Source organism: Ictidomys tridecemlineatus, chromosome 6, assembly GCF_052094955.1.
Source record: "Ictidomys tridecemlineatus isolate mIctTri1 chromosome 6, mIctTri1.hap1, whole genome shotgun sequence".
In the NCBI taxonomy this organism is placed as follows: domain Eukaryota; kingdom Metazoa; phylum Chordata; class Mammalia; order Rodentia; family Sciuridae; genus Ictidomys; species Ictidomys tridecemlineatus.
Window position 1 is genome coordinate 176,607,248 of NC_135482.1, and position 12,550 is coordinate 176,619,797.

The 12,550-nt window shown below is 32.4% G+C and overlaps 1 protein-coding gene across 11 annotated transcripts in view; it reads right to left on the reverse strand.

Moving 5' to 3' along the window:
- The window catches only part of Pan3 (poly(A) specific ribonuclease subunit PAN3), a 162,702-nt gene that overhangs the window by 65,692 nt on the left and 84,460 nt on the right, over window positions 1-12,550 (reverse strand). Inside the window, exon 2 of one of the 11 annotated variants that reach the window (XM_040281639.2) lies at window positions 10,338-10,455. The exons of the other annotated variants lie outside the window; for them this stretch is intronic. Within the exon in view, the coding sequence (XP_040137573.1) occupies window positions 10,338-10,401 (64 nt within the window). The 5' untranslated portion in view covers window positions 10,402-10,455. The remainder of the gene's footprint in view (window positions 1-10,337; window positions 10,456-12,550) is intronic. 11 annotated transcript variants of the gene reach the window in all.

Genomic DNA, 12,550 nt, shown 5'->3' on the forward strand with positions numbered 1-12,550 from the left:
AGGACCAGAAAATTTCTACCTATCAGTTGAACCAAACTGGACAAAAATTTCTCATAGGAGAGAGAAAAAGGAAGAAGGTTGGCAGACTGGGGTGTTTAGGAAATGGAAATGCTAATTACCCTGATCTGATCATTATACATTGTATACAGGTATTAAATTATTCTTTATGTCATAAATATGAAAAATAATTATGTCAATTAAAAATTAAATAAGTGAAAAGGCAACCCCATGTCCATTCTATACACAGATATGGAAAAGAAAACTCCCACACCTCTCCATGTTTCAGTAATGCCAATAGGGAAAGTAATATAAAATGTGTTGGATGAAGCAAACACCAACTTCTTTGATGAACACTTTCAGAAATCCAGAGCATTTAGGAACCCTCCCCACAAAATAATCCCACTTATAAAAACTCAAAAATAAAAATCAGCATACACAACATACTTAAGAATTAGTACCCTATGCAGAAAGAACTTCAGAAACAAAATAATTTTAAAAAACATTATAAAATATAATTACTACTAAAATAATTAAGGACATGAAAGAAGCGCCAAACCTCACAAAAGAATAACATAGTTGTTTTTAAACTAGGGCTTTAAGGGGTTGGGCTTATGGCTCAGAGGTACAGTGCTCGCCTAGCATGCATGAGGCACACTGGGTTCGATCTTCAACACCATATAAATATAAAGATATTGTGTACATCTATAACTAAAAAATAAATATTTTTTAAAAACCAGGCTTTTAAGAATGAAGAATTATACACAAAAATGTTAAAGGGAAAACCCTTCAACAGATGAATTACACAGCAAACTAGACGTGATCAAAAAGAAAGTGTGTATCAGAGGGAGTTAAGAAAACTACCTAGAAAAAATACTTAAAAAAATATGAAAGAGTGGTTAAAAGACACAAAAGGCAGAGTGAGAAGGTAAATACCCAGGGGGAAAAAACAAAAGATACTGAAGATGCAATATTCAAAGAGAACAGATTGTGATTCTCAAGAATGAGTTTACCAAAGAAATCCTCACCAAAAATCCTGAGCAAGAGTTTTGAGCTGAATAGGTAAAAATAAACTCCTAACTAACTGATGTGAAACTGGGATAAGGCAAAAGATAGAGAAAAACTCTTAAAAGCTCCCAAGAAAGAGAAAAATCTTTAAAAAAAAAAAAAAAAAAAGGAGGAGAGGGAGGAGGAGGAAGATGAAGGAAAGAAAAAAAGAAAAATAATTATATTAACAGAAAATTCCATCAGCAACACCAAATAAGAAAAGAAGGTAACCTTCATCCTGAGATTTATATACACTCTATAAGGGGTGGGCAGTGAATAAAGACTCTTGGGGAGAGTTCATCATTCATATTTCCATGGTGAAAAACAATTTAATAATCAACATTGATAAAAAAAAATTCCCTCCTAAAAGGGCATGCAATGTAAGAATGTGGGCAAATCTGAATAAGCACTGACAGTAAACAAGAACTGTTAGTCTGAAATAGGTTACAGTTCAAGTGTAGCTAAAATTCTAGACAACTATCATAATGAAAAAGGGCAGAAAGGCTCAAAGTCATTAAAAGTTCTTTTCTTGAGACTGGGGGTATAGCTTAGTGGTTAGGCACTGGCCTAGCATGTATAATCCTCTGGGTTCACTCCCAGCACTGGGCTTCATCAAAACTTAACACTTTTTGTACTTCAAAAGAAGTTATCCGGAAGGTGAAAAGGCAATGAAAAATAAAAAACCACAGTGACATACCATTTCATACCCAACAAGATGGCCATGATCAAAAACATGGCTAATAATAAGCATCAGTGAAGAGAAACTGGAACTCTCATATGCTGCTGGCAGAAATGTAAAATGGTACGGGTTGCCTTGAAAGCAGTTTAGCAGTTCCTCAAATTGTTAAACAAAGAGTTACCATACAACCAGAACTTCAACTACTAGGCATATTACTAAATGGAAGTAAAAATCTACTTCCACACAAAAACTTGTACACAGACCTTTACAGTATCGTTTTGCGTAACTGTCAAAAAGTAGAAATAACCCAAAGTCTATCAACTGAAAAACAGGTAAACAAAATGTATTATCTGCATAGTGGAACATTATTCACCCCTAAAAGAGGAGGAAATGACATATGCTACATCATGGAAGAACCATGAAAACATAAAGTGAAAGAAGATAAAACACAAAACACCACATATTATGTGACTATATGATTCTATTTACATGAAATGTCTTCGACTTCTTCATTTTTTTTCTTTTTGGTGATACGCTGTAGGACTGCACCGAGGTGCACTATGCCACTTAGTTACATCCCCAGTCCTTATTTTTTTTAAAAGTCTTGCTGAGTTGTCATGATCCTCCTGCCTTAGCCTCCTAGTAGCTGGAATTATAAGTATGCATCAGAGCACATGGCTACTTAACTATATACTTTTTGATCACTTGCTGCTGTTACTTCTTCTTTTTTTAAAACCATGCTAGGGATCAACACAGGGCCTTGAACATCATAGGCAAGCTTTTTATCACTGAGCTACATCTCCAGGTAAATTATACACTTTTAAAGGATGAATTTTATGATAAGTGAAATTACACCTCAATGAAATTAACTGATATTCAAATTATTGCTGGGGGATAGAAAAGAGGTGGTCAAAAACACTGCATTAACCCAATAGAGAAACAGAGGGCAATGAAACAAAACACACACACACACACACACACACACACACACACACAACCTATTTACATTAATTAGCAATAAAAAGATAAAATGTCTGAACATAAAATTAACTAGAAATGAGCAAGAATGAAAACCTTAAACTCTACTCATAAAAATTAACTTGAACAGAGGAAAATAAATATCTATACTTACCTCTTATGCACATGTCAACTTAAGTATGTTAGTTTAACGTACTTAAACTAATCTAAAAATACAATGCTAGTTCAATAAAACAGAAATTTTAAAAAACTAGCCAAACTAATTATATTTCTGTGGAAAAAGACTGAGAACAGTCAGTAATTTTACACACACACACACAAAGAAAAAGAAGCAAAATATTAGGAAGACAAAATATAAAGGAGAAAAAAATGAAAAGTATTAACACTAATTAGATATTACTATAGTAATAAAGACGTCTGATGGGAGCTCATATGAATAGTAGATCAATGCAATAGATTAAGGATACCCAAATCAATCTCAAATATATATGAACAAATAAATAAAAGGTAAAGGTGGTACTTCAAACTTCAGGGGAGAAGACGGACTATTCAATAGCTAAATGTGACAACTCTCAACTCGAGGCATCACAAAATAACAGAATAAATAAAGATGTAGCCAGGCATGGTGGCACATGCCTGTAATCCCAGCAACTCAGGAGGATCACAAGTTTGAAGCCAGCCTCAGCAACTCAGTGAGACCCTGTCTCAAAACAGAAAAGCTGGGGGTATGGCTCAGTTGTATAGCGCTCCAATGTTAAATCCCTGGTGCTTAAAAAAAATAAAGTTATAGTTATTTATTTAAAAAAATATCAACAAAAGTGAATCTCCTTTTCATTATCACACCTACATAAATTTCACATGAATATTCAGATTGAATTTTTAAGCGTTTAAAATGAAAAGGCTCTCAGAAGACTATTTTAAAAATATAATATTGTTAGAACCACACAAATCTAAATTTTAAAAAAATAACTGTTCATCATTTTAACATTTTCAAAAAACAAAATTTCTACAGAGCAAAAAAAGATATTTGCAGTACTTAATAAAAAGACTATTCTGCATAATATATAGTTCTTAAAGCCATTAAGAAAATAACAACCAATGGAAAAATGGACAGATTATACAACCAGCCAGTTTACAGAAAAACAAATGCCTGAAACATATGGAGATGCTTTTGTATTGACAAAGAGATGCAAATTAAAACTAGTATATCACTGGTCTCAGATAGGCATAGATTTAAAAAGTTTAGACAATAATTAAAAAGGTGATTGACATAAATACCATCACATGCTTGACATCTTTTTAGACAATTTAGCAATACCTATGAGCTAAAACCTTACTGTAATGATAACTTAAAAATTCAAATGAAGAAATTTTAAAAAATGAGAAATGAAAATTGGGAACACCACTGAACTGGAAATTCCATCTTGTTCATAATTGTTGCCTATCAGGAATCACTGAATAGACAGATAGATGTCTCATGAATGACTTTTAAGGTTATTTTAAAATCCATTCCAGAATATAACACAAGTAATATTTTCTGGGCTGGGGCTCAGTGGTAAAGTGCTCACCTGGCATGCATGAGGCACTGGATTTGATCCTCAGCACCATATAAAAATAATATAAAGCTATTGTGTCCACCTACAACTAAAAAAATATATTTTCTTCAAAGAATTAAAAAGGTTGTCCTCTCAGAAACAAAGGCATCTAAGATTTCAGAATGTAGATCATCCAAAGTTGGAAAACATTTAAGAACATTCCTTTTACAACCAGAAATAAGAGAAAAATGTCAACTATGACTACTTCTCTATAACACCGTCCTAGCCAGCAGAAGACAACAGAACAAACTATTGCAAGGGGAGAAATAAAACTATCATTTGTAGAAAACTGAGTAAAAATAAGAATTCACAAAATCTTAGAAATAAAAGTTATCAAAGCACAAAAATATAAAAGCTAACCACATATAGATACTAGAAATAATCAAATAGAAATTTTTTATTTTAAAAGAAACCAATTATGATACCAGCAAATACTATACAGCATTTAAGAATCAATCTAATAAAATATGTATAAGATCAGAACACAGAAAATAAAACTTCATTGAAAGTTTTAAGTTAATATAATAAAGACAACTTGAAAAAAAAGTTGTGGAGAGATGGAACCCACATTCACAAATATGAAGACAATATTGTATAGATGAAGATTTCCCTTAAATTTTCTGAAGTCCTCAACAACTTCCCTGAGGACACAGCTTCTTTCATGTATTTATGTATCTCCTAAGCTGCTTTCTCCTGAGTACACTGTCAATAGCTCTCCTTGCCAACACCAAATTCTCTAAACTATAACATCATAGTAAAGTCTAATTTGTTCTGAATTATCTTCTTACTCAATATTTTCTTGATACCTATACTTGATTTTCTTGATTCCCATTGTTTTGTTGTTCTTATCTATTTGCAGGAAAGATTTGTGTCTAAATTCTGTATTCCCATCTGCACATAAGGCACACTGTCAGCACAAAATAATTTTGCTGAAAAGAAATGGATATAAAGGTAAATTTTTTTCTTTACTGGCACCAACAACCAAAATACTAAATGTCAATAGCTATAATCATTGAATTACCAAGAATGGCAAATGTCATCACTTGAAGTACTGACTATAAGAAGAAGCTGGGAATAAAAAAACAGTAAGTGGTCAAGCTATTAAGTGACACCCACGTCAGTCATTTCTATTTAAAGGTGAACGTGAATCAACTCATCACTATAAAACAGAAAAATGTGAAAGAATCTGGAGTAAAGCACATTCTTCTGAAAGAGTATGTCTTATTATTCTAACATTACTCTTTCCAGGTCACTGCAGCCAGGGTAAACCTAGGGTTATGCTAAAATTTTAACAAAATTCCAACAATCAAAACAATTAACATGTCACTAACTATACTTAAGAGAATGGTTTAGATTACAAATTAACAAAATATCTCATCATGAGCATATGAATTTCAGCTGAGGACAAATAGAGGAAGCAATATCTTTTTAACAAGAAGATCAATATTTAGGCCTTTATCCAAGAGAAAAAAAATCATACTAAAAACTTACATAATCATACTGAGGAATACAAAAAAACAAAGTTACTTACAAATACACCCCCTAAAGCCAATCAGCACACAGTTATAGCTCCAAACACATTGTGTTTACATCCCTAAATTGTAAGAGGGCTTAAAACATGTTAAAGCATTAATAAATTCTCCATGTTGACTTTCCTGATGTTAAATCAAAGGGTGGGTATAAAAAGTCAACTCCAAAGTTAACTTCAGAGCACTTCTCCCCCACTTGCTATTTTAGTGCTTCAGAGACAAGTTTAGTTTCTTACCCCATTTCTACCACTAGCTCTTAGTGGAAGGAAAAACTGAGTTTAAGAAAGGTATATCAATGTAATTACCATTAAAAGTGTGGATGCAGTCAGGCACAGTAGCACATGCCTGTAATCCCAGCAACTCTGGAGACTAAAGCAGAAGAATGGCAAGTCTGAAGCCAGTCTGGACAATTTGGTGCGAGACTCTCTCAATTTTTTAAAAAAGGATGGAGCACATAGTTTAGTGACAATGATTCCGGTTCAATCTCCAGAACTACAAAAAGGGAGGGGAAAAAAGTCTGGATGCCATGGAGATATTTACAATTGATATATAACCACACTGTATGCAGGGCAGCATTCTATTGAAGAGAACTTCTTGAAATAAGATATTAAAGCATCAAAAATGCACTGAACACTCCTTGTGTTCATGATTACCTTAAAAGTAAAACTGCTTTAACAATAGAATCTTGAAAGTTCCTCAGTAAAAAATTAAGTAACAAAGATCCATAATTGGAAGTCCCCAAGACCACCTCCGTGTTCAGAAATTTGCTAGAATTCACAAAACAACATATACTTGCATTCATTCATGTCTAAGATAAATTATTGCAACACAGTAAACAGTACACAGCCAAGAAAAAGGAAACAGGTGGCCTCTAGAGGACTTCATGGAGAGCTTCCTATGCTCTCTCCTCATCAGAAAGGCTACATAGAATACCCTCTGCACCTAGTAATGTTTGCAATCTGTCTGCTAAGAGAAACCCATTAGATTCAGCACCCAAGGTTTTGATAGTGAACTGGTCATATGGGCACCTTCTGTGTAGCACATATCAGAATTCCAAACTCATGGAAGTAAAGGTGTGCAGCACAAATCACATAGTTTGCAAAGGTAAAGCACAGTAAACCACCCTTATCAGCATGGGAAAACATCCAGGATTTAATTTCTCAGACAACATCTGAGAGGCAAGTTAACAAGCAGGCTTTTTTAAGGATAGTATTGTCTTCAGCTTGCTAAATTTCTGCACAGACATCACCAAGTGTCTCTAGTTAGTCACCATCTTTTCATAACTCTGCTCTACAGTGAATATTGTCATAGAGAAATACAAAGGCAAAAGTTTTATTTTTCTTATCTGAATATATCCCTTGGGGAAGGGGAAAGAAAACCAAAGTTTAAAAAAGTAGAAAATCCTTAAGTTGTGGCAATGAATATATTCCACTACCTTATATCCTTATACATTTAGAAAGAGTTACATGTTAATGGTATATACTCCATTGCTGGAAAAAACAGCTGACAAAATATAGTTCAGATAGGAAGGTTATGAACCTGTGCATTTCATCAACTTCCTCGCCAGTATCTCTATTACCTAAATATATATACTAATGAAACAAGTCTTAGAATAAAATTTCAGCTACTTAACAATGATTTTCAATTTCAATACCTTAAAAATTATTTACAGCTATTGTCACAGAAATTCTAGTTCTGGAAAGTATCCCAAAATTAATAACCCAAAAAGTATCCAGGAAGATAGTTATAATTAAATAAATGTATATACTTTTTTCTTAAGTTTTAGATGGACCTAAATACCTTAACTTATGTGATTAATTTATTTTTATGTGATGCTGAGAATCAAACCCACTGCCTCACATGAGCTACGTCAAACGCTCTACCAATGAGCTACAAGCCCAGTCTTGTATATTGCTTTTTAAAAGGTAACACTAACTGGAGATATAGCTCAGTGATAAACTGTTTGCCTAGCATGCTCAAGACCCTGGGCTTGATCTGCAGTCCCACACTAATAAAACATCAAAAAAGGGACCTTTTTTAAGACTGACAAAGATTAGAGAAAACATTACCCAGTAATATTAAAGTGGTAAGAATAGTTTTAAGAGAAAAAAAGCACATAAACCATGTTTTTAAATGTGCATTTTCCCCACATAATACAGTTATTTGATTGATAAAGAAGCTGTGTGAACTCAATAATTTTACCAACAATCCAATGAATTTCTTGTAAGCTTATCTTTTGAGTAACCCTAAACATAAATTTGAGCAAATTAAAGTTATAATTATTATCTTAGAGAATATAATTTAAAAAAACATAAATTTAGAAATCCTTAGTCGCTATTTTTGCTTCCATAATAATCACTCCATTAGAAGAGTCATAATTAAATTCATAATTATCTTTCATATCAAAATTAAAACCAAGAATAAATACATAAATAATAAATATATAAATAAAAACATAAATCTAATTTATGAATCTGACAAAGTTTGAATAGAATGTTTCAAAATTTCCAATTTTTAAAACAGCAGCAGACCAAGCTTTTCCTCATTTTTTTTTTTTAAACAAATTGTACAACGGGGGCTGAACATACTTCGAGTTATTTTTTTAGTCAGTAATGAAAGTAATGAGACATGGAATTTATGTCTCTTGAGTGCTAATAGAGCCTTGTGTAGAACCCTCATGATGTTGAATTTAACCTTAACTTAAACCATTAATGGCTTTGTAAAATACTATTGTTATTGTACAAAGAGAAAATGTGATTAAATGAAGAATTGTTAAAATTCCTGAACATATCTGGAAATAATAAAGTTGAAGGAGGCTGATATGAACAAATTAAACATTTGCTAAAATTTCTGGTACTCTGCAATAAAGCCTGAAAATTATTGTGGCAATCCTAAAGATCGAGGTACTATAAAAAGAAACAAGCTACTATGAAGCTAATTGCTATAGACAAGAATGATTCAGAGGATCTTCCAACTTAAAAGACTTGGATTAGAATTTAATTCTTCTTTCTGAAGAATGCTATTAATACAAATAAATGTTTTGAACTTCACTAAAATTTTCTTAAATGTATATATTTTGAAATTTTTCTTCCCAAAATGCTATATTAAATTGATGGTATACATTTGTTAAGAAATGCTATCTTAGAATCCAGGAATATCTTGATTATGGCTTTGGTCATTTTTCTGTCCAATGAGACTAATAGTAATATTTCTTCAAGATACTGCCATTAAGTTAAAATTTTTTAAAGTTAATATTATATTGACTTTTAAACTGGGAACATTTTGCCATTCCTTTTCAGCTACTGGATGGGGGGAGAAAAGAAAGTTTAAATGGAAACAAATAGAAATTGGGAAAAGAATCATATAAGCATGCGTATGTTTTAATTGTGGATCTAATCCCCAAACACATTGTACAATATAAAACAAATCACCCCACCATCAAAAACTTCAACAAAATGAGAAAGTAAAAGCTAATACTAGCCCTTACTTGTTCCCATAATAATTTCATTTTTCAATCAAATTCAGCTTTGCAAATAATTCTTAAAATTGGCTTAAACTGTTCTTAAGAGTACCATGCTTAAGAAGATCATAATAATCATGCAACTAATAAATTCAAATTAGATTGTATATATAATCTCATTTGTTTAAAGCCCAATTTTTCAAAGTTGCATGTTGGATGACTACTTGCATCTTTAGCCTAAAAGATGTTTAAAATAATCTACTTATGTAATTTGGGTAAAATTCCCATTATTTTTATATATTTTAAATCGTATTGTCTTTCAAATAACTAAAATTAATATATTTGTCCCCCTGCTTGTTTTTACAAGTCTTCAAAAAGATAATCCAAACTATCCCTACAAAGTTTATTATGGCCTAGAAAATTAAGGTACAAAGGTTTTTTTCTTTCTGTGGCATTTTAAAATTCCTCAGATTCCACACACACAGAAATCATTTAATTAAACATAATAAATCTCATTTCCTCAAATACTAATACAAAAATTCTACAAAGTTTAAAGGTAAAAATCATTATCTCATTAATATCTGACAATTATTTATTATCAAAAAAGCATGTTATAATATTAGCCATAAGCTGATAGTATAAACTGTTCACTGATTTAGTGAATATTTACTAATCAAATTAGGTCCCATTTAATCCTAGACGTTTCAAGCCACCAAGATGAAATATTCTAAGTGCCAAAAGGTTTACTTGAGAAAATTTGTCCATAACCCCATGTGAAAAAAGGGTAACTTAGATTCATAACTGCAAAAATCCTATGCTGACCTATCAGGACATACAAATTTTAGTTGGCAAATAGGAGCAAACTTTCTACACTTTAAAGAATTGTTTCATGATGTTAGGTGGATAAAATGAAAACAGAGTCAATTAAGAATATTGATGTTAATTGCCAGAACTGATTCCTTCACAAACCCTGTTTTCACAACAGCAACCCCTTGGCTTAGGGGAATTAAATGTTGCTGAACTCAACAATCCCTTCAGTTAAACAAACAGACCCCTCATAGAGCTGTCCAACGCTGCCCAAACTATCCATCCTTTAGTCGAATCAGTCAGTTTCATGAATTGTAGGATTTATCTTCAAGTCCAGTGCTGACTCAGAGGGTAGCTTGTTCCCTAGAGAAAACAACCAACAAAAATCAGAACAGCTACTGCTCATAAGCTCTTCCAACACTCAAGTGGAAAGGACAAACTTATTGGGTCCAAAAAAATAGTTCAACTTCCTTTCAACTACAGAAGTAGCCAATAAACTGTTGGCAACTATATGCCACAAGCAGTTCTTGGTTAAAGCTTTCACTAGGTTAAGGCAAGAATGTTAAACAGCTAATGAATTTTATGAGAAAAGCTATCACACAAATCATATGGTTTCTCACTGAGAAAATACGTGGGGCTTATAAACCACAAACATTCTAAAGGCTAAAGCTGATTTTGTTTTATTTTGTTTATCTTTCAAAAGCTGCTTTCTCCTGGGGCTGGGGTTGTGGCTCAGTGGTAGATCACTTGCCTAGCATGTATGAGGCACTGGGTTGAATCCTCAGCACCACGTATAAACAAATAAATGAATAAAGGTCCATCAATAACTAATAAAATTAAAAAAAAAAAAAAAAAGCTGCTTTCTAGTGTATGTGTTGGGGTGGGATAAATTAAACATCTACACCCGGAAGCAACTGACATGTCTAGAGTAGTTTTGCCTCATAAAAATAAACTCGTGAAGCGCTACATCATTCCTTAAATACAAGGTTCTCATTCAGTAATTAAGAAAAAATATTTTGAATAAAAGGCTAAAGAGTAATATTCTGTTTCAAGATTTAAAATAATGATTTGCCTTCCTTAGCATGTCTAAAGCCAACAAAACAAAACAAAACAAAAATCAAATAAATCAACATGCACAGCCTTTGAGTTTCAAAAATACACCACAACAAAACAAAGGAGGCTTTCCATTTCATGAGTTGTGTTTAAAGCCCAATTTTAAAAAATAAGCTATGATGGGGAAGGCAGGTGAAAACAAAACAAAACTAGAAGAAAGAAAAGAGTTTAAGCTAATTCAAAACAATGTAATATCATTTTGTCTTTTCTCTAAAGGGTTCCCATACAAGACTGCGCCCAGACAGAATCATGAAGGCTACCAGTACAACTTTACATTTTTAAAAAATTTATCAATGTCACTAATTAATCAAATGTCAAATACACCCTAATTAAAAAATATTTCCTTCTCATTTCCAAGTTCTAATATGGAAAATTCTTGCTACTCAGCTAATAATTTCAGTGCCTTGGATATCAGATTTGTGGAGAACTTTACAGTAATAACCATGCATTGTCTTGAAAACTGTACTCATTTAAAATAGGCACTGGACATTTGGTGATTAATGGTTTTTGTTTTTTTTAATGCCTTGCTGATTCCCCATTTTCCCAGCTTTTCATAATTCCAGGGAAAAAAAGGCCTAAAGAGCCAAGACTCCCATAGTATGTGAGCAATGAATGATAGCTATTACATACTACCCATAGGAAAATGACACTCATAATTTTCTATATTCTATAGTTCAAATGAGATCTATACTGAGAAAAGGTGAAAGCCTCACAGTTTCCTTAACCCGAATATTGGTGAAGTCTCTCCTGAGAAACAAGCCTTCTTTCCTAGTAGTTTAAAAACTGAAGCATTTACAGAAATGCTTCAAGGTTCAGCAAGTGCTTGATTTGAAATTTTTATTTACTTCCCATCACTTATTTATTAAATCAACAAAGCAGGCCCCAATTAATAATGCATTTGTTTTTTAACATACCAACACCAACATTATTTATTTAATTTGTGTTGGATTGGGTTATCTTAATGAAGACCTCAAACTAAAGTCTCCTGGACTCCTGTACATATATACAGATTCTTTATTTGGAAGATAGTGATTCTGCAATAATCTTTATTTAAATGCACAAGTACTCAGATTAAATGAAACAAATAATCCATGTGAAACATAATTCTCATGTTACTGTGTTAAAAAAAAATACAGAAAAGGAGACTCACCCACAAATTTCAAGCTACTGTATTTAACAAAATACTTCACAGCACTATTAATCTCACTTAAAAACTCTGAGTTAATGTAATAAACCTGACTCTGTAAATGCCAGTATTATCTGTGCTGTATAATTTAAAATTTGGGGTTATACATAGACTTCATGAGAGTTCTATTGGCATTCCTGATTTACAAGATCCCTAAGG